Genomic DNA, 24,824 nt, shown 5'->3' on the forward strand with positions numbered 1-24,824 from the left:
ATGTGACAAATGACATATACTGATTGGGAGGGAGGAGGACAAAAGATGGTTCTTCAGCTAATTGTGTCTAGATATTGCTGTTCGTCTTGTCTTACAAGGCATTGGCTGTAGTACCGTGATCTTGTGTGTGCTGCTTCTACCTTATGACCTAGCGCCCGAGATGAGGAACATGTGGCTCTCCAGATCTGGGTGCAGTGCAGCTACCATCAGCCCTTGCCAGCATGGACAGGGGTCAATGATGATGGGAGCTGCAGTCTTACAACCTCTGGAGGGCCACACGTTTCCCCATCCCTGACCTAGCAGGAGGCTATTTTAAAACACCAGAAGAATCCCTAGCAGTGCGGCCCTGTTGGCTTCCTTGCATTTTTATGAGCTGTTGAAATGAAAGGCCCAGGTTGGTGGCACGGCTGAGTAGAACACTTCTCTGTGTACAGAAGTCTCTAGTTCAATATTCACCTAAGCCTCCCTTAAAAGAAAACACACACACCTGAAATGAACAAATAAAGTTAGAGTCTCCAATCCTGTCTCTCTTCCCGCAGCTGGGCTTGCCCCTTTCCTGCGTGTGTCGGGTGCCTTGCAACACAATGTTTGGCTCTCAGCATCAGATGGTAAGTTCTGGCAGAAACGGTGGCACATTGCCTTATCCACTGGTATACGTAAATAACCTTTTTTCCCTCCTTCTCTTCGTGACAGGACGTTGCTTTACTGGACAGATTGATTAAGGAGGACATTGAGTCTGGAAAGCTGCCGATCCTATTAGTGGCCAATGCCGGTAGGTATCTTTAGCAGATGAGAGTGGTCTGTTTTTCTTCCTCCCTTGCCTGCTTCACCCCCACCGCCAAACAAGGCCTTTAAATCCAAATTTATAGATAGATACAAAGTCGCCAGTTAATAGTATTCCGATGCTTTGTCGTGCTCTGAGCCGTCATACTCTGGCCCAGTTCGCACTAAGGTAGCAAGGCGCAGTGTCTGAGCTGTACCATTCAGACTACAGGTCACTCGCGTGATGGAATGCTCCTCCATATTAAAAAAAAAAAAAAAGCAACTACCCATGAAGGCTAGAAACTTCCTTTCTTTTAAATGAAAACTTAGGATTGAGTCTGCAGCAGGGAGGGGGAGACAGGAGGGAAACTTGATTGACTTAAAACAGGCCCCAGGCAAGAAGGCACTGGTCATTGCCTAGATCAGGTTCCAATTTAGAGATCAGGAAAAATCCAGAGGGGAGAACTTCTCACTCCATTCCAGGGCAGAGTAGTTTGGCCTGTGGATAGGGCCTGCATGCAGCGGTACAGCTAAGCCGCGGGCCAAGGCAAGTGCCAGCGGCTGGCAATTCCATTGCCTAACCATCCCACATCCTTTCTTGCCCCGCCTCCCTATGCATTGGACACACCAGGGGGCCCCTGCTGAAGGCAAGGAACCTGATCTGCCAAGATTTAGGATTGGTATGATCATTGAGTTGCCTTAACAGTTTAGGGCTGCTTGACGTTCTCCATGCAAATATGCTTATCGAAATCTGGCCCCCATTTGTTGTGGCTGTACTATTAAGTACACAAGTTAAACTCTGGTGGCCTTGGAGGTGAGAGAGGCACATAAAGTAGGTGGGGAGGGAAACCTCACTCTCGCATCCCCACCCTACATAGGAGAGAGATTGGCAGGAGAGTACAGCTTGAACCGGTATACAGGAAACCTGCACTCGGGCAGCTGAAAGGGAGTACTGAAAGTAGAGGAGATTGGGCGGTGTACCACTAAGTATAAAACTAATGTCCTCTGTTGAAATACAGTTCTAACTTCTAACTAAGAACCTAGGATAACTTTGTTAGGTAGTTATGCAGGCATTAGTGGCCAATATTTGAAAGCTTGAGTTGTTCTTTCCTCTCAATACAGGTACACCAGGAGCAGGGCATACAGACAAACTTGGGCGACTGAAAGAACTCTGTGAGCAGCACAGCATGTGGCTACATGTCGAAGGGTACAGTGCAATTGTTAGAACCATTTTAATGTAAAGTTAGAAAACCGTACACAGCAGCACTCCAGGATGGTAAACAACACATGCCCAAATGACGTGTGTGGGGGGGTTATTTCTGTCTTATCTCTTCTTCAGCAGCTCCCTATCCTAAACTTACAACCCTGTTTTTAAAAATCTCCTGAATTTTAAAAAGTGGGGGTTATATGAAGAGCAGGAATGGCCAGTAGAAGCTGTTGAAAAGAAAAGGACCGTAAAAATCTGGATATGGGCACAGATGTGCTGTGCTTGTGCCTGTAGATCATGGAAGCCGATGGGAATATTCACACATGCAAAAAGTCCTGCTCCGCATTGCATGCTGTTCTTGAAACTCAGGACGGTTTTTAAAAGAATGTGCAGTGCTCTGCAGGAGCAGCCGATCTTGAGAAGCAGTTGTGAGAAAGGTTCTGCCTCTCATGCTGTTCCTTATAAAGGGGTTTGCCAGACTGCAGTCCACAGGACGCATTTTGTCTTCCTCGTGGTGTGCATAGACATACCCAAAAACAATCCCACCTGGAGATGCTGGGGATTGAGCCTGAGACCTTTGGCATGCAAAGCATTTGCTTTATCACTGAGCCACAGCCTTCCCCAGTGAGGTGAGCCCAGCTTCTTCCCACATTCCAAATGCTAAAGCCAGGCATACTAATCAGCAAATCAGTTCAGTTGACCAGCTTGCCGTTTCCCTGATTTCATTTCATTCATTTCATTTATTATATTTCTATACCACCCCATAGCCAAAGTTCTCTGGGCGGTTCACAAAAATGATAAACCATTAAAATACATTATACAAAGTGCAAAACCATTTACATAAAAAGATATAAACAGATCGTGCGTGCACAGGCAACATACATCTAAAAACAATTTTTAAATAGTCCATCAAGGACAATCCAGGACCTGATTAAAAACTCATTATATGGTGCTAAATGCCTGAGAGAAGACGGAAGTTTTAACCTGGCATCGAAAAGATAACAATGTTGGCGCCAGGTGGGCCTTGTTGGGGAGTTCGTTCCATAATTGGGGAACCACCACTGAGAAGGCCCTCTTCCTTCTTGCCACCCTCCGAGCCTCCCTCGGCAGAGCACACGGAGGAGGGCCTTAGATGCTGAACATAGAGTATGTGTCGGTTCATGCTGGGAGAGGCGCTCCGCCAGGTATTTCAGATGAGTTAATGTGAAGTTGGGGAGAATAATTGTGTGTGCTGCTTGTAGTGATTCACTGTGCCACAACTGCCTTGTGAGGCGAGATAGTTGGACATGCTTGTATCTGATCGGTAGGATCTTGTCACCACCCCCGTGTCCCTCTAACCCTGGCTAGCAGGGCTCCAGAGCTACGAGCTAGTTAACTGTGTGGGATGAAGTAGTGACCAGCTGAGATCTCCCTTCACCACAGACAGGCAGCAACTGCTTTCCTCTTACTTTCCTGTAGTCACTAATAAGTAAACACAAGAAGGTGAGCCAAGTAGCCAAGCAGGTGGCAAGAGAAACCTCTCTTGGAACTGCCAGGAACTCACACTCAAACCTCAGGTCCAAATTGGAAGAAGATATTTAGTAAAGGCATATCATAAGAGACAAAAATGAGAAAGCAGAGTGGGTACTTGAAAATAAACAAAGTATCTATTCATAACTAACTTAAGCCTTTTGTTGTTCAGTCATGTCCGACTCTTCGTGACCCCATGGACCATAGCATGCCAGGCCTTCCTGTCCTGCGCTCTCTCCCGGAGTGTGCTCAAGTCCATATTCATTGCATCGGTGATGCTATCTAGCCATCTCATCCTCTGCCGTCCCCTTCTCCTTTTGACTTCAATCTTGCCCAGCATCAGGGTCTTTTCCAGGGAGTTTTCTCTTCGCATTAGGTGGCCAAAATATTTGAGCTTCAGTATCTGTTCTTCCAATGAGCACTCAGGGTTGATTTCCTTTAGGATGGATTTGACCTCCTTGCAGTCCAGGAGACTTGTAAGAGTCTTCTCCAGCACCACAGTTCGAAAGCATCGATTCTTCGGCGCTCAGCCTTCCTTATAGTCCAGCTCTCACAGCCAGTTGCTACTGGGAAAACCATAGCTTTGATTATACAAACCTTCGTCGGCAAGGTAATGTCTCTGCTTCTTACTATGCTGTCTAGGTTTGCCATAGCTTTCCTTCCAAGGAGCAAGCGTCTTTTAATTTCATGGCTACAGTCACCATCTGCGGTGATCTTGGAGCCCAGGAAAATAAAATCTGTCACTGCTTCCATTTCTTCCCCTTCTATATGCCAGGAAGTGATGGGGCCAGATGCCATGATCTTCGTTTTTTTAATGTGGAGTTTCAAACCAGCTTTTGCACTCTCCACTTTCACCCTCAACAAGAGGCTCTTTAGATCCTCTTTGCTTTCTGCCATTAGGGTGGTATCGTCTGCGTATCTGAGGTTGTTGATAATTCTCCCGGCAATCTTAATTCCGACCTGTGATTCATTCAACCCGGTGTTTCTCATGATGTACTCTGCATATAAATTAAATAAGCAGGGTGACAATATACAGTCTTGTCGTACTGCTTTCCCAATTTTGAACCAATTGGTTGTTCCATGTCCGGTTCTTACTGTTGCTTCTTGACCCTCGTACAGGTTTCTCAGGAGACAGGTAAGGTGGTCTGGTACTCCCATCTCTTTAAGAATTTGCCACAGTTTGTTGTGATCCACACAATCAAAGGCTTTAATGAAGCAGAAATAGATGTTTTTCTGGAATTCTCTTGCTTTCTCCATGATGCAGCGAATGTTGGCGATTTGATCTCTAGTTCCTCTGCCTCTTTGAAACCCCGCTTGTACTTCCGGTAGTTCTCGGTTCACATACTGCTGAAGCCTAGCTTGTAGGATTTTGAGCATCACCTTGCTGGCATGTGAAATGAGCGCAATTGTACGGTAGTTTGCACAATCTTTGGCGTTGCCCTTCTTTGGAATTGGAATGTAAACTGACCTTTTCCAGTCTTGTGGCCATTGCTGAGTGTTCCAAATGTGTTGGCATATTGAGTGCAGCACTTTAACAGCATCATCTTTTAGGATTTTAAATAGCTCAGCTGGAATACTGTCATCTCCGCTAGCTTTGTTGTTAGTAATGCTTCCTAAGGCCCACTTGACTTCACGCTCTATCTAGGATGTCCGGCTCAAGGTCAGTGACCGCACTATCATGGCTATCAGGGACATTCAGATCTTTCCTGTATAGTTCTTCTGTGTATTCTTTCCACCTCTTCTTAATCTCATCTGCTTCTGTGAGGTCCCTGCCTTCTTTGTCCTTTATCATGCCCGTCTTTGCACAAAACGTTCCCTTGAGATCTCCGAGTTTCTTGAAGAGATCTCTAGTCTTTCCCATTCTATTGTTTTCTTCGATTTGTTTGCATTGTTCATTTAAGAAGGCCTTCTTGTCTCTCCTTGCTATTCGCTGGAACTCTGCATTCAGTTGGATATATCTTCCCCTTTCTCCCTTGCTTTTCGCTTCCCTCCTTTCCTCAGCTACTTGTAAAGCCTCATCAGACAGCCACTTGGCTTTCTTGCATTTCTTTTTCTTTGGGATGGATTGAGTTGCTGCCTCCTGAACACTGTTACGGACCTCCGTCCATAGTTCCTCAGGCACTCTGTCTATCAGGTCTAATCCCTGAAATCTATTTGTCACCTCCACTGTATATTCATCAGGGATATGATTTAGGTCATACCTGAATGGTTTAGTGGTTTTCCCTACGTTCTTCAATTTAAGCCGAAATTTTGCAAGAAGCAGCTCATGATCTGAGCCACAGTCAGCTCCAGGTCTAGTTTTTACTGACTGTATGGAGCTTCTCCATCTTTGGCTGCAAAGTACATAAGCAATCTGATTTCGATATTGACCATCTGGTGATGTCCATGTGTAGAGTCGCCTCTTGTGCTGTTGGAAAAGAGTGTTTGCTATGATCAGCGTGTTCTCTTGGCAAAACTCTATTAGCCTTTGTCCTGCTTCATTTTGTACACCAAGGCCATGCTTGCCTGTTATCCCGGTGATTTCTTGACTTCCTACTTTAGCATTCCAATCCCCTATGATGAAGAGGACATCTTTTTTTGGTGTTAGTTCTAGAAGGTGTTGTAGGTCTTCATAGAACCGATCAACCTCAGCTTCTTCGGCCTCAGTGGTTGGGGCATAGACTTGAATTACTGTGATGTTGAATGGTTTGCCTTGGATTCGTACTGAGATCATTCTATTGTTTTTGAGATTGTACCCCAGTACTGCTTTCCCTACCCTTTTGTAGACTATGAGTGCTACTCCATTTCTTCTAAGGGATTCTTGCCCACAGTAGTAGATATAATGGTCACCTGAATTAAATTCGCCCATGCTTGTCCATTTTAGTTTGCTGATTCCCAAGATGTCGGTGTTCAATCTTGCCATCTCATGTTTGACCACCTCCAGCTTACCTTGATTCACTGATCTTACATTCCAGATTCCTAAACAATATTGTTCTTTACAGCATCAGACTTTCTTTTTTCCACCAGACACATCCACAGCTGAGTGTCCTTTCGGCTTTGGCCCAGCCGCTTCACTCTTTCTGGCGCTACTTGGAAATACCCTCTGCTCTTCCCCAGTAGTATATTGGATACCATCTGACCTGAGGGACTCATCTTCCGGCGTCATCTCTTTTAGCCTTGTGATACGTTCCATGGGGTTTTCTTGGCAAGAATACTGGAGTGGGTTGCCATTTCCTTCTCCAGTGGACCACATTTTGTCAGAACTCTCCGCCATGACTTGTCCGTCTTGGGTGGTCCTGCACGGCATAGCTTATGGCTTCACTGAGTTACGCAAGCCCCTTCGCCACAACAAGGCAGTGATCCATGAAGGGGAACTTAAGCCTACCTTATGTATAACTAAATCGGCATCTGACCAGTTAAAATCTTGTACTGGAGTGTTAAGTAGAGCCAGTGAGGTGTGGTGGGTAGAGTGGTGGACTGGGAGTCGGGAGATCTGGGTTCTAGTCCCCACTCAGCCATGGAAGCTCACTGGGTGACTTTGGGCCAGTCACAGACTCTCAGCCGAACCTACTTCACAAGGTTGTTGTTGTGAGGATAAAATGGAGAGGAGAAGGATTACGTAAGCCACCTTGGGTTCCTTGCAAGAGGGAAAAAGGCAGGATATAAATGCAATAAATAAATAAATTAACTAGATTAAAATAGAATTTCTTTCAAATCTGGAATGCTTGAATACATGCCAGTTTCTAGTGCATGTGCAGTAAAGTACGTTGAAAAGGGACTCCCATAAACACAGAATCATAAAAAAAAATATTTAAAAGGAAGCCTAAAGGAAAATGTTAGCATTCAGAGGCAGGAAGGCAGTTAATATTAACCCTAGCCCTAACCCTAGCCCTAACCCTAACCCTAGACCTATCCGGACCCCAAACCCGAACCCAAACCCTATCCCCAACCCCAACCACAACACGACACCAACGCCAACCACAACCGTAACCCTAACCTCAACCCCAACCCCAACCCTAACACTAACAACAACCCTAACTCTTACCCTAACCCAAACCCTAACCCAAACCGTAACCCTAACCCAAATCCTAGCCCTAGCCCTAACCCTAACCCTAGCCCTCAACCTCGTCCTAACCCTAACCGTATCCGGAACCCGAACCCTATACCCGACCACAACCAATCTACTAAAACTGTGCATTCTGTTATTGTTTGTTTGTTTTTCAGGGTGAACTTGGCCACTTTGGCTTTGGGTTATGTCTCTTCATCTGTACTGGTACGTTTGTGCATCTGCACCCATGTGTCTTTGGTTGCAACTCTTTAAGCACAACTTTTTGCACAACTATAAAGGCAGAGGTGCAATGCTTGCAAGTTATTTTATTTATTTAAGATGCATGTATGATCAGATGAAAGATAACACAGGAGAAGACTACTGAGTTCTCAAAGCAATCTGCAGCCTTTTTATTTCTCCTGTCTGCAAATGTAAGTATAGATTGCAAGAGTACACCATATCTTCAAAATAATGTAAGAAATAATCCATAAATTAAACTCAATGTAGTTCAGACTGCCTTTTGCTTGAGTACAATGAAACACTCTACAATTGGATTGGATTTGTAATGGAGAGAATAATTTTTAAGATGGGTTTCAGCCAAAATTAGAAATTGTTATTTGTTGTTATTAATTTCATTTCTATACCACCCAGTAGCCAAAGCTCTCTGGGCAGTTCACAAACACTGTATCTTCTGTATTGTACAGAATATACAAGTCGTTTTCCCGAAGCATACTACACAGAGCCGAGGAGAATCAGAGCAGTACTCTGTTAAAGAAAGGACCTTAGCATATATGTTAAGGGATGTTAATGTGCCCGTAAAAATGACTCTCGACCCTGTTGAGATGTAACACACAACCATGGCTGGGCATTTGAGAACAAGTAGATGCAAGTCTCAGACTCTCGCACTCCGTCCTCCCTTCATGTGTGGCAGTTAGAAGCTTCCAAGTGCAGTTTGCAGCAAACCATAGTTCATTGTTGTGTCTGAATGCAGCAAACCATAGTTGCCTGCAAACTATGCTTTGATCCTGGTTGGCAGCACACTATGGTTTGGAATTGTGCCTGAAAGAGGTTCGACATGCCTCTGTCTCCCTCTCTTCTAATTTCTCTTTTTATTTCCCTCTTATGCTTAGGCAGGTATTTATGTCACTGTTGGATACTGCCTATGTCTCCTTAAAGAGGCCCGTCTCTCATTTTTAGAATTTTGGCTTCTAGCTTGTATTGTTTGAGTTGCACCGAAATAATAAAACTGTGCCTTACTTTCTCTAGGCAGCAACCAAATGTGACAGCATGACCCTGACTCTGGGACCCTGGCTGGGTCTCCCAGCAGTGCCTGCAGTGACTCTCTACAGACATGAGGATCCTTCTTTGGTAGGCATCTCATTTGCTGCTTGATCACATCTTCTTGAGAGCTCCAGTGTGTATGCAGAGCTTCTGCGTGAGCAAGTTTTTCTTCCTTGATTTGGGGGCAGCTTTGTTTATACAGAAGAATTACTCCCAACACTGAAGTTAATATGTAAGCCCTCGCTTACATGGAGCTCCCTGTAGTTATTAGAGATCCTGAGCATGAAGAAAGCCATTGGATTAGGGCAGGCCTACAGAATTTAAGAAGTTGCCTTGCACCAGGTCAAACTAGTTGTCGATGTAGCCCAGCATTGGCTTCTCTGGTTCCATTTGGACATCACGATAAACCATGGTTTATTGTGATGAGAATAAGCCACAAGAAACCTCAGGTTCACACACTCCCTCTCCACTGGTGCAGCCATGAGAAGGACTTCTGAAGCTTTCACCACTGCTTTTTATTAACCACAGCTTGTCAACTGGTCTGAACCCAGACAAACTGCAATTAAGCTTAAGTGTGGCTTGTTAGAAACAAGCCAACTTCAAACCAGAAACAAGCCAAATTCAAATAATAGGTTATGAAGCTGGCTTGTTTTAACAAACCATAGGTAAGATTAACCACAGTTTAGACCCAGACATAACGTTAAAAGGCAGTTAATAAAGAATAGAAGTAGAAGCACCAGAGGAGGAGAAGGGAGGGGGAAACACAAAATACCAAGGCTTTCTCCAGCTCATTCCCATCACTGCAAACCACAGTTTATTATAGCGTCTGAACTCAGTTACTGTGATTGGCACTAGCTCTCCAGGGTCTTGAGCAGAGAAGTGTCTTTCCCATCACTGGCTGCCCCACCCTTTAACTGGTGGTGCCAGGGATGGAACCCGGGACTTTATGTATGCAAAGCGGGTGCTGTACCACTGATCTACAGTCTCAGCTAGGGATGCTGGAGAAATTCAAGATGGACTAAAATGAGCTCGGATTTCTCAGAATCTGACCTGCGGAATCCGCTGCGGAGCACCCCCCTCAGGCCGCATGGAATCCGTGGACTTTCGGATGATTTTGTTGTTGTTGTTCAGTCGTTCAGTCGTGTCCAACTCTTCGTGACCCCATGGACCACAGCACGCCAGGCCTTCCTGTCCTGCGCTGTCTCCCGGAGTGTGCTCAAGTCCATATTCATTGCATCAGTGATGCTATCTAGCCATCTGATCCTCTGCCGTCCCCTTCTCCTTTTGCCTTCAGTCTTTCCCAGCATCAGGGTCTTTTCCAGAGAGTTTTCTCTTCGCATTAGGTGGCCAAAATATTTGAGCTTCAGCTTCAGTATCTGTTCTTCCAATGAGCACTCAGGGTTGATTTCCTTTAAGATTGACTGATTTGACCTCCTTGCAGTCCAGGGGACTCGTAAGAGTCTTCTCCAGCACCACAGTTCGAAAGCATCAATTCTTCGGTGCTCAGCCTTCCTTATAGTCCAGCTCTCACAGCCATACGTTACTACTGGGAAAACCATAGCTTTGATGATACTGACCTTTGTCGGCAAGGTGATGTCTCTGCTTCTCACTATGCTGTCTAATTTGCGCATATAAATTCGTAGGAAAATATGTACGTTTCTGCTGAGGAAACGTTGAATGGAATGGGGGACAATACGCTGAATGTTACGTACTAAGGCAAATTATGTAAATTTGCCTTAGCACGTAAATATAAATACTAGATGGCTAGATAGCATCACTGATGCAATGAATATGGACCTGAGCATGCTCTGGGAGAGAGCGCAGGACAGGAAGGCCTGGCGTGCTATGGTCCATGGGGTCACGAAGAGTCGGACACGACTGAATGACTGAACAACATAAATACTTACGTAATTATTTGCGTATTTTTCCACATGAGGAAAAAAGTATATATTTGCATCTGTCTGTGGGCAGATGATGGAACAAAATGCACCTGACAATCTGCAAAACACAAGACAGAGTGGATTTTACACAGTCCGTACATCCCTAGTCTCAACCAAGCCAAATGCAACTAGATATATAGAGGCCCGCTTGGATTTGATCATCTTCCTGCCTGTCTAGGACAGCGAAAACAGAAGTAAAGAATGCTGGCAAATGTAGTAGGCCACAATGAATGGTTGGTGGGTTGCCTTTACATTGGTGGGTCTCAAGCTAAGCCAGTATGGATTAGAGCTTTGGCCTCTTTACCCTGTAACTATACCACAAATTACAGAAAAAGTTTGCTAAATAAATATTGTTGATTTTTGATACACTACCAGAAAATGGATTCTTGGGAAACCGTAATACTAGAGGCACTTTTTTTTAGCCTGGTTTACAGTGGCCATTATTAAATAGCAAGAGGAGCTACTTCTGCTTTTAATATTTTGGAATTAGGTGGGCTTTCTATTTTTTGTTGTTAGTAGTAGCCAACAGCAGCAGTGGTAGTAGTAATACTTTTATACCACTTAATATATCCCTAAGCAGTTTGCATACACCTCTTTTTAGATGGGCTAATGCATCCTGAAGTTTTGGAATGAGTCAGAACAACAAATACAGACAAAACCAATAGATGTAATATAAATATGTGATTATTATTCCTTATAGTCCTTGGCTGCAGGCCTGACCTCTAGTCAGGCAGTAGAGAAGCTTCGTGCCCTGCCGCTGTGGCTCTCCTTGCAATACCTGGGACACGACGGGATTGTTGAAAGAATAAAACACGCATCTCAGTTGGTAAGAAGTTTGGAATTGGTTCGGTTTCTGGGCCACCTCCCTTTGCCTATTCATGTTTCATTCATTCATTCATTACATTTCTATACCACCCAGAAGCCGAAGCTCTCTGGGCTGTTCAGAACATGGTAAAACATAATATAAATCCTTTAACATACGAACATTGAAACAGTTAAAAATAGTTAACAATTCTTTGGTTTCCTAAATACATGATGAAGTTGCATTCTCAGTCTCTGACCAGAGAAGACTTCGAAGGTGTTATCAGAGAGCCAAAATAGTCAAAATATAAGACATTTTAAGGAGATCACCCCAGATGATGATTTTAACACATTAAAGCAGCTACAGGAAGCTTCAATTTTGATTTGCCAGGATGGGGGGGTTTAACTTCTCCATCCCATGGTTGCTACTAGCCCTGGTGTGTGTATCTGTTGGGAGTGGGGGATTGTGCAGGTGACTGTATTTTTTTTTCTCCCCAGTGAAGCTTTACACTGTATTATACAATGTAAGACGAACATTTCAGGCTGAGCATTTAAATGAAGCATATGGGAATATGTTTTATACTAAAGTCATAGGAAACTGCCTGATACTGAGTCAGAACCTTGGTCCATCTTGCCCTGTAGTGTTGACAGTGACTGGCAGCAGCTCTCCAGGGTTTCAGCTCCCAGAATTTGTCCAGCCCTGCCTGGAGGTGCCAGAGACCAGACCTTGGGCTTTCTGTATATGCTCTTCATTTCATTTCATTTATTATATTTCTGTACCGCCCCATAGCCGAAGCTCTCTGGGTGGTCACAATTATTTTTAATTAAAATACATTATGTAAAGTATAAAACCATTCATGCAATGACATAGAACAAATTGCACACACAACAACAACATATACATGTGCTGTGCCACTGAGCTGTGCCCCTTCCCGATCAAACAGGGCTTCTGTGAGTTGGCGTTTTTGAAAGATGTTATCGTGCTTAGTGCATTTCATTGAGATAACCGAACGGGATGCTTAGTTCTTGCAGTTTTCCATGTTAGAAGTATTTTTGTGTAATGTCAGCACGGAACCCATCTCTCTGACGTATGACTTCAAATATAGGAAGTGTTTTATAGGCATTATACAATTTTGTGCTAACCCCCTATTCATAGAACCATAGAATAGTAGGGTTGGAAGGGGCCTACAAGGCCATCGAGTCCAACCCCCTGCTCAATGCAGGAATAATAATAAAATTATTATTATTATTATTGTATGGTTTGTTATTTATAAAGCACTTAACATTTTCTAGGCTCTGTACAAAGATCTCAAAAGGGAGGTGGTGGGCTCTCCCACACTGGAGTCATTGAAGATGAAGCTGGATAGCCACTTGTCAGGGATGCTCTGACTTGGATTCCTGCATTGAGCAGGGGGTTGGACTCTATGGTCTTGCAGGCCCCTTCCAACCCTACTATTCTATGATTCTATGAAAAAGCCACAATTGAGAGGATATATTTTCATATGTCATAGGATGTAATCCTATGCATGTTTAGACAGAAAAAAGTCCTACAGTGCCTAGCACTCCTCAGCCAGCGTTTTTCTGTCTGAACATGCATAGGATTGCGCCCTTAATCGCTCTTATCCAAGTCCTCAAAAGCCATCTTTTGCATGTAAAGTACTTGCCCAAGCCACTAGCCAAATAGTTTGTGGTGTTTGCTGCTGTGGCAGCCGCGGTCCTAGGAAGGTTGCGAATCATAGAATCATAGAATAATAGGGTTGGAAGGGGCCTACAAGGCCATCGAGTCCAACCCCCTGCTCAGTGCAGGAATCCAAGTCAGAGCATCCCTGACAAATGGCTGTCCAGCCTCGTCTTGAAGGCCTCCAGTGTGGGAGAGCACACCACCTCCCCAGGTAATTGGTTCCATTGTCGTATTGCTCTTACAGTCAGGAGGTTTTTCCTGATGTTCAGCCGGATTCCGGCTTCCTGTAACTTGAGCCCATTATTCCGTGTCCTGCACTCTGGGATGATCAAGAAGAGATCCTGTCCTTCTTCTCTGTGACAACCTTTCAAGTACTTGGAAGAGTGCTATCATATCTAAGAGAATATTGCTCTGCATTTCATAATTCAATGAATTCTTCAAAAATCTCCTCCGCGTTGCTTTTAGACTTCCAGCAAAGGCCATTTAGGGCACAATCCTGTGCATGTTTAGCCAGAAATAAGTCCTTAAACTCCCAGCATCCCCCAGCCAGTTCAAACATGCATAGAGTTGTGCCTTTAGGAAGCTTTCAGAGGAGGCTGTAAATAGCAGCCAACTACAGTGGAGAAAAAGAAAAGCCTGTTGCCTTAGACAAAGTGGAGGTGAGACAGTTTCATTGGAATCCTTTACAATTACTTACAGTACTCTTAAAGCAGTTTTCAGGTGCTCCATTTAGTGATAAGGAACTGAGTCTGACAGATCTGCCCTAGACTACTGGGTGCTTCCAGACGAGGCTTTTATCTTACATTTGTCCTGCCTCATTCATGGAATTTTAGAAGGATCCAGATGACATTGTCTTCCATTTGTAAACCTGCCATGTTTTCCCACTGTTTCTTCCATCTTTTTTTTTCTTTTCACAATAAAATCTGTTAAGGAGGAAAAGACTGAATAGCCACACAATGTATTTTGATTGGAAGTGCCAGGAGGCCTCTGTCAGGAAAGCACCCACTGTCTCTCATATATCATGGGGGCAGGAGTATGCTAATCTGCATACTAGTTTGATTCTGGTTTGTCACTTCAATTTTTAATATTGTGTGAGCTGACACACCCTTCGAGGATGTAACTTAGCCTTTTGTACTGCTTATTCTATGTTTGTATTTAATCTCCCCTAATTTCCCCCTACTCTTTAGAGTCAACGGCTGTTGGAAAACTTGAAAAACCAGGATTTTATTAAAACCTCAGTAAGTATCTTTTTCCTTTTCAATCTTTTTTTAAAAAAAATACTTATGTCCTTAAGGGCACAATAGTACGCATGTTTAGCCAGAAAAGAAGTCCTATAACTCCCAGCATTCCTCAACCAGTTGGGGAATGCTGGGAGTTGCAGGACTTTTTTCTGGCTAAACATGCATAGGATTGCATCCTAACTCACTCTAACTTCTAGCTTGTTTAAATGGCAGAGGGGGTAATTACAGGCTGACATGCTAATTAAAAGGAATGGGGGAGGACAGAGGTTCTTAGGCCACTTCTGTTTCAGCTAAAGAGAAGTGCTCATGTGAGCAATAGCATACTTAGTGCAGCAATGGGTTGTAGACTAAACCGCACAAAAAAGGAACTAGTGATCTGAACTCTTAAAGAGGCATATTTCAAACCGTCATCAATGACTTGGCTGCATAAATTGAGTTGTGGATTTAGGATAACATCTGGCATTAATGGAAGTATTTTAGTTTCTAATGGGATAGGGAGCCTTTGGTCCTCCAGATGTTTTTGGTTATCAACTCATCTACCCCAACCAGTGTTTGCCAATGTACAGGATAATGGGAATCGTAGTCTACCAATATCTAGGGGACCACAAGTTGCCCAATCCTGTTCTAATATTTTTGTTCTATTCTAATTTGAATGTTTACCCAAGCAAGAGATGTGATTCCCAAGGACATAATTTTTTCTGTACAAAAGTGTTAAGATGCTCTCTCTGCATTTTTGGAATGTGGGTTTTATGTATTTTTTTTCCAAATTCTATTTCCAAGGTTGAAGATGAGCTTAGTTCTCCTGTGGTGGTATTCAAGTTTTCTCCAGAACTTCCACATATAGGTAAGTATTGTACAGAGAAAATACATTATAATCACACATACATTTATCCTATTGATTGACTTTTATTAAGAATGCTTTCAAAATATGAATGCTCATAAAAAGATCTGTTTTGAATAAAACAATACCCACATGAATGGTTTCATTTTTGGTAGCAGTGTATTACCGCTACTATTTAATACCTATTTTAGCATCAACTGTGACTACGTTGTGGTCAAATGGAAAGATGACAGAGCTGCTTTAACTGTTGTGTAGAAGAGGGAGTTTCACCAGGTGTAGCTTGTATGGCACCTGCTGAAATTCCCTCTTCTACCCAACTCTTAAAGGTGCAGGAGCCCTGTCCTCTTTTTGCATCTGGCTGCCCTGCACAAAGTCTGTGTGAAGCACATGCTTCAAGAACCTTCTGAAGCTAAGCAAGTCTTGGTCTGGTCGGTGCCTGGATGGGAGACTAACTGGGAACCCCAATATACACAACTTTGAGTTCCATGATGGAAGAAAAGCAAAATAGAATGTATTTAACAAAGAAATAATAGATCAGAACTATTATAACCTTTGTTGTTGTTGTTCAGTCGTTCAGTCGTGTCCGACTCTTCGTGACCCCATGGACCATAGCACACCAGGCCTTCCTGTCCTGTGCACTCTCCCGGAGTGTGCTCAGGTTCATATTCATTGCATCGGTGATGCTATCTAGCCATCTCATCCTCTGCTGTCCCCTTCTCCTTTTGCCTTCAGTCTTTCCCAGCATCAGGGTCTTTTCCAGAGAGTTTTCTCTTCGCATTAGGTGGCCAAAATATTTGAGCTTCAGCTTCAGTATCTGTCCTTCCAATGAGCACTCAGGGTTGATTTCCTTTAGGATGGACTGATTTGACCTCCTTGCAGTCCAGGGGACTCGTAAGAGTCTTCTCCAGCACCACAGTTCGAAAGCATCAATTCTTCGGCGCTCAGCCTTCCTTATAGTCCAGCTCTCACAGCCATACATTACTACTGGGAAAACCATAGCTTTGATTAGACGGACCTTTGTCGGCAAGGTGATGTCTCTGCTTCTTACTATGCTGTCTAGGTTTCCCATAGCTTTCCTCCCAAGGAGCAAGCGTCTTTTAATTTCATGGCTACAGCCACCGTCTGCGGTGATCTTGGAGCCCAAGAAAGTAAAATCTGTCACTGCTTCCATTTCTTCCCCTTCTATATGCCAGGAAGTGATAAGGCCAGATGCCATGATCTTCGTTTTTTTAATGTTGAGTTTCAAACCAGCTTTTGCACTCTCCTCTTTCACCCTCAACAAGAGGCTCTTGAGATCCTCTTCACTTTCTGCCATTAGGGTGGTATCGTCTGCATATCGGAGGTTGTTGATAATTCTCCCAGCAGTCTTAATTCCGACCTGTGATTCATCCAACCCGGCATTTCTCATGATGTACTCTGCATACAAGTTAAATAAGCAGGGTGACGATATGCAGCCTTGTCGTACTCCTTTCCCAATTTTGAACCACTCGGTTGTTCCATGTCCGGTTCTTACTGTTGCTTCTTGACCCTCATACAGGTTTCTCAGGAGACAGGTAAGGTGGTCTGGTACTCCCATCACTTTAAGAATTTGCCACAGTTTGTTGTGATCCACACAATCAAAGGCTTTAGCATAGTCAATGAAACAGAAATAGACGTTTTTCTGGAATTCTCTTGCTTTCTCCATGATGCAGCGAATGTTGGCGATTTGATCTCTAGTTCCTCTGCCTCTTCTAAACCCAGCTTGTACTTCCGGTAGTTCTCGGTTCGCATACTGCTGAAGCCTAGCTTGTAGGATTTTGAGCATCACCTTGCTGGCATGTGAAATGAGCGCAATTGTGCGGTAGTTTGCACACTCTTTGGCGTTGCCCTTCTTTGGAATTGGAATGTAAACTGACCTTTTCCAGTCTTGCGGCCATTGCTGAGTGTTCCAAATTTGTTGGCATATTGAATGCAGCACTTTAACAGCATCATCTTTTAGGATTTTAAATAGCTCAGCTGGAATACTGTCATCTCCGCTAGCTTTTTTGTTACTAATGCTTCCTAAGGCCCACTTGACTTCACGCTCTATCTAGGATGTCCGGCTCAAGTTCAGTGACCGCACTATCATGGCTATCAGGGACATTCAGATCTTTCCTGTATAGTTCTTCTGTGTATTCTTTCCACCTCTTCTTAATCTCATCTGCTTCTGTGAGGTCCCTGCCTTCTTTGTCCTTTATCATGCCCGTCTTTGCACAAAATGTTCCCTTGAGATCTCCGATTTTCTTGAAGAGATCTCTAGTCTTTCCCATTCTGTTGTTTTCCTCGATTTCCTTGCATTGTTCATTTAAGAAGGCCTTCTTGTCTCTCCTTGCTATTCTCTGGAACTCTGCATTCAGTTGGATATATCTTCCCCTTTCTCCCTTGCTTTTTGCTTCCCTTCTTTCCTCAGCTACTTGTAAAGCCTCATCAGACAGCCACTTGGCTTTCTTGCATTTCTTTTTCTTTGGGATGGATTGAGTTGCTGCCTCCTGAACACTGTTACGGACCTCCGTCCATAGTTCCTCAGGCACTCTGTCTATCAGGTCTAATCCCTGAAATCTATTCCTCACCTCCACTGTATATTCATCAGGGATATGATTTAGGTCATACCTGAATGGTTTAGTGGTTTTCCCTACGTTCTTCAATTTAAGCCGAAATTTTGCAAGAAGCAGCTCATGATCTGAGCCACAGTCAGCTCCAGGTCTTGTTTTTACTGACTGTATAGAGCTTCTCCATCTTTGGCTGCAAAGTACATAATCAATCTGATTTCGATATTGACCATCTGGTGATGTCCATGTGTAGAGTCGTCTCTTGTGCTGTTGGAAATTATAACCTTATCTCTTGCTAAAAGCTTAAACATATCCCAGTGGTTTCCCAGGACATATGTTTGGCATGTTGTGTCCAATGGATGTTTGCTTTCTAACATCCAAAATTAAGATTGCTTTTATGGGGCTGTATCCAGATTAATAGTGGATCAACTGTGCTGGCAGAAGTGGTCTTCCCCACCCCCTCCTTCCCATAGCAGCCCTTCCAGCCTCCTGAAAATGCTACACAAGACCCAGCTAAGTGGGATGAGCTGTGGTGTGGGGGTGGGGGGAATCCCCCAAAATTGGTCAGAGGGACCTTCCACAAGCAGAGCCCTTCCTCATGCAGCAGTTCCCTTCCTCTTGCTGAAGGGAGATCCTGAAACCAACCCTTAATGTTACAATTAAAATATTGCATTTCTACATTTACTGAAGACGATTTTGGTTCTGGAACATCAAATGAATGGGAATGCTTTCTTAAAGAAACAGTTAAGAGCTAAAACAACAAAGAGTCTTGTGGCAGTTTAAAGACAAACACATTTATTATGGCATATGGTTTTGTGGACACTGTCTACTCTACTTCAGATGCAAAGCTACCCCTCTGGAAAACGTTAAGAGCTAGTTTTTGGGTTACAGTTTAAACACTGCTGAGAATAAAGGCAGGCTTCTTATAACTACTAATAAATGCAGTTAAGACAGACCCATATACTGCTGAGTCCCTCTCAGTTTTGTTCTGTGTATTATCTCTCTTGACAATTTCTGTCACATTTTCACATGTAAAGCTGTCCTAGCTGCTTTAAATCTGGGTTGTGTGCAGTTTAAATCAGAGTGTTATTTTCATGCAAGCACTGGTTGCAATCAAAGCTTGTAAAAGATGCTGTGTTTCAAAACCAGGTCTTCCAAACGTAACTTCTTAATAACACATCTGAAGAACTCATTATATAAAGTATATAGACAGCAGTAAAAATGTTCTTTATAGCTTCTCATGGAGGAAGCATAGTAGTATGAATGAATGAATCTTTAGTCTTTGCTACATGAATTTCCTGGGATAAAACCTGTTTCTCTTTTTCTTTGAATTCAGATCATATGTTACGTGCTGCACAAAGCCCTACAATAACCGGCAACGAGAGATACGTTTGTGATACTTTTAATCAGTGGGTAGGTATGGATGTTCCTTACCTCTCCTTAAGCACACAAGATTGTCAGGAGCGCCCTTGCTGCCTTCTGAAATCTTCAAGTAGCCCAGAATCAACACGCAGACAAAAGGGCTCTTTTCCAAGACTTTATTTCCATTCAACCTAATGACACTTACAGATGCTAATTGCCTTAGCCTAAGAGGAAAACTTAAGAGGGAGCAGCCTACCAGGGAATTCTAACCTTAGGGAGTCAGTTGGTCTCTGTTTGGAGGGAAAGGGTGGGAAGCCTCTGAACTTAAGGGCTAGGAGGAGAGAATCCACCCCTTTCCCATGGGGCATCGGACGCAACTGTCATCATCGCGCCAAGCAGGCTGAGTGCATCTTCTCAGCGCCCTCAACCTCTCGCTTGTCCTGGCGCCTCGCATCCAGAAGCTCCAGGTGTACCTCCCTCTCCCTGCCAGGGTCACTGTCACTCTCAGGAATGTGAGCAGGGAGGGACTCTCCCTCCAGCTGTGCCTCTGAAGAGTGAGCGGGTTTCTCTCCCACAGTTTCTATCTCTTCCTCAGAATCAGAACTGCTTTGGGGCTCTATGGGCTCCGATCCAACCCTGACAAAGATATTGGTAGATCAAAAACCTGAGCATAATCACTGCCCCTTTATGTGGAGGAAAACATTGTTACTAGGGAATTGAAATGGGATTAACACAAACCCTACTGAATCTGTGCAGAGGCGAGTTGGTGGCTTACAAATCCTGGCTTGTTTGGAAGCAACAAACCAGGAGGCTGTGTTTCAAGGTGCTATTAATTCCTGGTTTGTTTACTCACTCACATAAGCAGGTGAAGTGAATGGGCTGTATGTACTAGCACTCAGCTCACTCACAGTAAACCAGGATTAGCCAGCAATCCCATCTTACTGTTATGTGTGAACGCAGCTAGGTTTGTTTGTCAGATCTCTACAGTAGAAACTGGGGCATAGATTCACAACATCTGATGTAGTACCCTTGCTGAAGCTAAGCAGACCAAGAGGTGTGGTCTGTCCTTGGATGGGAGACTACTTGGGAACCCCATGTACATCTCCTTAAACAGGGGTCCACAATTTTGGACCAACCTTGGTAGGCAAGCCAGAAACTGTGGTCACCTACCCTTGCCCTTGGCATTTTGGCTTCCACACAGGCAAGGCATGTCAGGTGCCACAACCAAGCAAGAGCCAAGGAAGTCCTGCCTCTATTTCCCATGGGAAAGGGAGGCAGAGAGCTTGCCCATCCTGCTCCCACTTTGCTGAAACGCTCCAGGCATCATGGTCAAGGCATACCCCTGCCAATGGCACCTGATCCAGAGCAGGAAAGAGTGGCTGGGGTCTTGCTGATTTGGTCTTGTGTAGCCAAACCACTCTAGCCATCCTTCTAACCTTGTGGCTGGGAAAGTGTGTATGTTGGGGGGTGGGGGCAGGGGCGAAATTGGTCAGCAATGTCTGAAAAGAACCTACCCACCTCTGCAGCTCCCAAGTCTGGGGCTGATCAAGCTGAGCAAAATCACAGCATGAGAAACCAGCCGGTGGGTATCAGAAAAAAAGGAAGAAACCAACTGGGAGTAGTACATAGATAAGAGTGTTTATTAAAAAAAAAAAGAAAAGAAAAAAAAGAGTAAATTGTGAGTAAGGGTGGAGCGTAACATTCTTGTAACCTTGCCTTGTTTCTTCAGCTGGGAGAGCAGCTCGCTCAGCTGGTGCCCGCCAGCGGAGTTGACATGGTGGAACTGGAGGATGAAGGCAGTTGTGTGCGTTTTAGCCCATTAATGACTTCTGCAGGTAACTTGGTCACATGTCTGTTTACCTGGCAAATTCTCACTTACATGGCAATTGTTGTGCTTGCCTAAAAGTCCTCATTAAGTTAACTTGCGTTCTGTTTTGCACGTGTGTGTGCTTTGCATGTGCTCGTCTTATACTGATGCAGCAATTTCAGCAGAAGACTTTTTACTGGATTCACCAATGCATATTTTAGCCCTGAAAAGTGTTGGTCATACAGATTCGTGTGAAAGCCAAGCGACAGGGTGGTGCCAATTTACAAGAAAAACAGGGGCACCAATTTTAGGAGCTCAGAACTGGACATTTGGGAGATGTCAGTGCTGAAAACCTGAGTAGGTTTAACTGTGTCATGACCTTCAACATGAATGTATGAAACTGCCCTATATGGAGTTAGACCATCTAGTCTGGGGGGGGGGGGGGGCTCCCTCCTCCTCCTCCTCCTCCTCCTCCTCCTCCTCCTCCTGATCATGATGAATTTGCCACCACAATTTTCCTTGCAAATGAAGCACACAGGGAGCACACAATGGGTTTGCAAGCAGAATTGTGTTCCCAAGAGTGCATTTCTTGCCTCCGCAGCCATTTCAGCAGGAGTGGGGTGCGGCCACCGTTGGGGGGGGCAGTGTGTCCCCTGCCCCCTGGAATTTGCCCACCGCTGATCTAGCCTAGTATTGGATTCTCTGACCAGCAGGAGTTCTCCAAAGTTTCAGACAGAAGCCCTTCCTGGCCCTGTTATCTGAGATCCTTTTAACGGGGGATTGATTGAACCTGGGACCTTCCGCACGTATAGCATGTGCGGTACTACTGAGCTACTGCTTTCTCCTTCCATTCTGTCATACCTAACAAATAATGGAAATTGAGGCTTTGACTGAGGCTAGAGATTTCTAGCCTCGCAATTCTCAACACAAGGTTCCTTTGCGGCGGGGTGGGGAGTCCTAAGAGTAAAATTAGGTTAAGTTCTGGATTATGTAGATCGCTGAGATTGCATGCACTCTTTTGATAGCAACACAAACAGCCTTGGTGGGAGCTGGGCAGTGCTGCTGTGAAATGTTCCTTGTGATCTGGGTACTGAGGAACTTTTACAGTCTGATGTGCAATTCAGGAGCTGACAGGAGGGGAGCTTCAGATGTCCTGCAAAGGCAAAAGCGAGCCCAGGTTTCTCCTACGCAGTGGGGCCAAGAAATTAGGAATATCCTACCATTTACAAGCAGCCATTTCAGAGCAGCTAAAAGTCAGCAGCAACCGGTGGCCTGTGTTTTGGCAGTGATATCAGAGCACATCAGCCAGTGGCATCAAGCAAGGTTGGGCCAGCAGAGGCAGACTCGACGACATTTGCCCCTATATGGATGCGACTTTTGCTAGTCGTTCACTAACTGGCATCAATTTCATATGTTTGCTCCTAGGGATGTCATTTAAAGTAATCGTAGTCAACTGATGATGAGTTTTAGTTGATTTAATTGAATACTTTAGGACACAGTTCTATGCATGTTGAGACACAAATAAGTCCTACAGTTCCCAGCATGCTGCAGCCAGCATGGCTGGCTGGGGAATGCTGGGAACTGTAGGATTTTTTCCTGTCTAAACATGCATAGGATTGCACCGTTATTTGATTAGATCTGCATGCTTTTTATGTGAAGAAAAATAAAACGATAGTTCTAAAGAAAAAAGCATATTTTTTATTTTGGATGACGCACGTGTGGGTAGCAGGTTTCAGAATGCTTTAGAAGAGGCATTCTCTCAAGCACTGAAAGGAATGCATCTTCTAAGATGGCACTTGCCACCTGCAGTTTGTATAAGCACCCTACATTAATATATATCATTAAAAATCTACTGCCCAGTTAATTGGGAGGACCGTTTTAGCTGATTAAAATAGGTGTTTATACACTGTATGAAGTATGTTACTCCTCATGCTTTTGAGAGGTCCGCAGGAGGTGTGCTAAGGTGAATTTTTCCTCTAATACTACACTGAATTGCATTTGTTTGGCTTTCAAAATGGGTTATGAAAAGGACAGGGTGACTGGCCTGTATGGGTGCTGTGTCACATGCTAATGGATCAAGCTCTTCAGTTTTAGGAACTGAAGTGCAAGACGTTGACCATTTGGTGGACTGCTTAAAAATGAAGGTTCCAGTGCTGACCTGCACGCTGCAACTAAGGGATGAATTTGAGCAAGAAGTGAAACGGACCGTAGGTCTGTCCTATGTTGAAGACCTCAGCTGGCCTGGACTTGGGGTGGTAAGGTGAGTATGGTCTCCGGTGGCTCCCTAAAGCGCTTTGAGAGCTTTAGACTGCATAGAGAAGTATATAACTGGAATAGCGACCCCACTGTAGATCCATGTTCAACCCTTTTTTGGACAGGCGTACAAGCTTCCAAACTGCTCAGGAGCAACCAGTCCTTCCTGTTTCTAGGAGAACCTGGCTGTGCAGTGTGCCAATTGGTTGACCATTACGGCAGTTGCCAAGCCACCTTGCTCTTTCACCCTGCTTCTTAGTGAAATACTTTATGTCTCTCAAAAACTAGCATTTTCAAAAGTGCCAAATAAACATTTAACTGGTTGAACATGCCAGGTGGGTAAATAAAACCAAGACCCTGGACAGTGGGGTGGGAATGGAGCAAAAGCCAGTGCTGGGTTTGGAGCCAGGTATTGTGTCTGATGAAAAAGTTCCCATAATCACTGGTTTTCCCCGGACTGAGCAAGAATTGTAAGGTAGCAGGGAACAGTCAAAACTCCTTTTCAACCCAACTGACTGGGTGGGTGTTTGGTTTTGTTGTGAGCCACCTTCGGAGAGCTAGCCCTGAAAGGCAGCCTGTAAATGCTGAAGTAAATACGGTTCTCCCCTTCCCAATATCCATTATAAACCTCACCCCAAAAAAACATTTAGTAGGTTGGGCTGAGAAGTAGTGACTGGCCCAAAGTCACCCAGTGAGCCGTGTGGCTGAGTGTTGACTTGAACCTTGGTCTCCGCAGCCCTGGTCCAACCCTCTAATCCAGAGGAAGAGAACCTGGTGCCCTCCAGATATTTTGGACTACATCTCCCAGAAGCCCCGGCCAACATGACCACTGTTCAGAGATTATGGGAGTTCATTTCATTTATTATATTTCTATACCACCCCATAGCAGTTCACAGAAGTTTAAAACCATTAAAATACATTATATAAAAAACCCATTCACATAATGACATAGAACAAATAACACACACAACAACATATATCTAAAACACAAACAGCCAGAGACAGTCAAGAGACTCATTAAAGGTAAAGGTGTCCCCAACCAGTCGTGTCCGACTCTAGGGGGTGGTGCGCATCTCCATTTCTAAGCCGAAGAGCCAGCGCTGTCCAAAGACGCTTCCGTGGTCATGTGGCCGGCATGACTGAACACTGAGGTGCACGGAATGCTGTTCCCTTTCCTGCCGAAGCGGTACCTATTTATCTACTAATAATAGACTCATCATATGCTGCCGAATGCCTGAGAGAAGAGGGCAGTTTTAGCCCGGCGCCAAAAAGATGACAGTGTTGGCACCACGTGGGCCTCGTCAGGGAGATTATTCTATAAATGGGGAGCCATTACTGAGAAGACCCTCTGCCTTATTGCCTCCCTTTGAGCCTCCCTCAGAGAAGGCTCCTGGGGGAGGGCCTTAGATGCTGTCAAGGGCTCCTTGGAGGGCTCTCTCAGTCTAATCCAGTAGCCAAGTCCAGACACAGACAAAGGGATTCTTTTCAAAGCTTTATTCTTCTTTTACAACTTAACAACTCTACAGGTAGCAACTAGATCTGAGC

General features: G+C 44.4%; 1 protein-coding gene across 1 annotated transcript in view; it reads left to right on the forward strand.

Moving 5' to 3' along the window:
* PDXDC1 (pyridoxal dependent decarboxylase domain containing 1) overlaps positions 1-24,824 on the forward strand; it is a 63,785-nt gene that overhangs the window by 24,121 nt on the left and 14,840 nt on the right. The window contains exons 7-17 of the mRNA XM_084818616.1: positions 540-608; positions 694-772; positions 1,885-1,969; positions 7,682-7,730; positions 8,772-8,873; positions 11,427-11,552; positions 14,396-14,446; positions 15,230-15,293; positions 19,194-19,270; positions 20,949-21,054; positions 23,115-23,286. Coding sequence (XP_084674742.1) covers positions 540-608; positions 694-772; positions 1,885-1,969; positions 7,682-7,730; positions 8,772-8,873; positions 11,427-11,552; positions 14,396-14,446; positions 15,230-15,293; positions 19,194-19,270; positions 20,949-21,054; positions 23,115-23,286 — 980 coding nt within the window. The remainder of the gene's footprint in view (positions 1-539; positions 609-693; positions 773-1,884; positions 1,970-7,681; positions 7,731-8,771; positions 8,874-11,426; positions 11,553-14,395; positions 14,447-15,229; positions 15,294-19,193; positions 19,271-20,948; positions 21,055-23,114; positions 23,287-24,824) is intronic.

The sequence above is a fragment of the Heloderma suspectum genome, chromosome 12 (assembly GCF_057233095.1).
Source record: "Heloderma suspectum isolate Gila_16-S chromosome 12, 16-S_ref, whole genome shotgun sequence".
NCBI classification, from domain to species: domain Eukaryota; kingdom Metazoa; phylum Chordata; class Lepidosauria; order Squamata; family Helodermatidae; genus Heloderma; species Heloderma suspectum.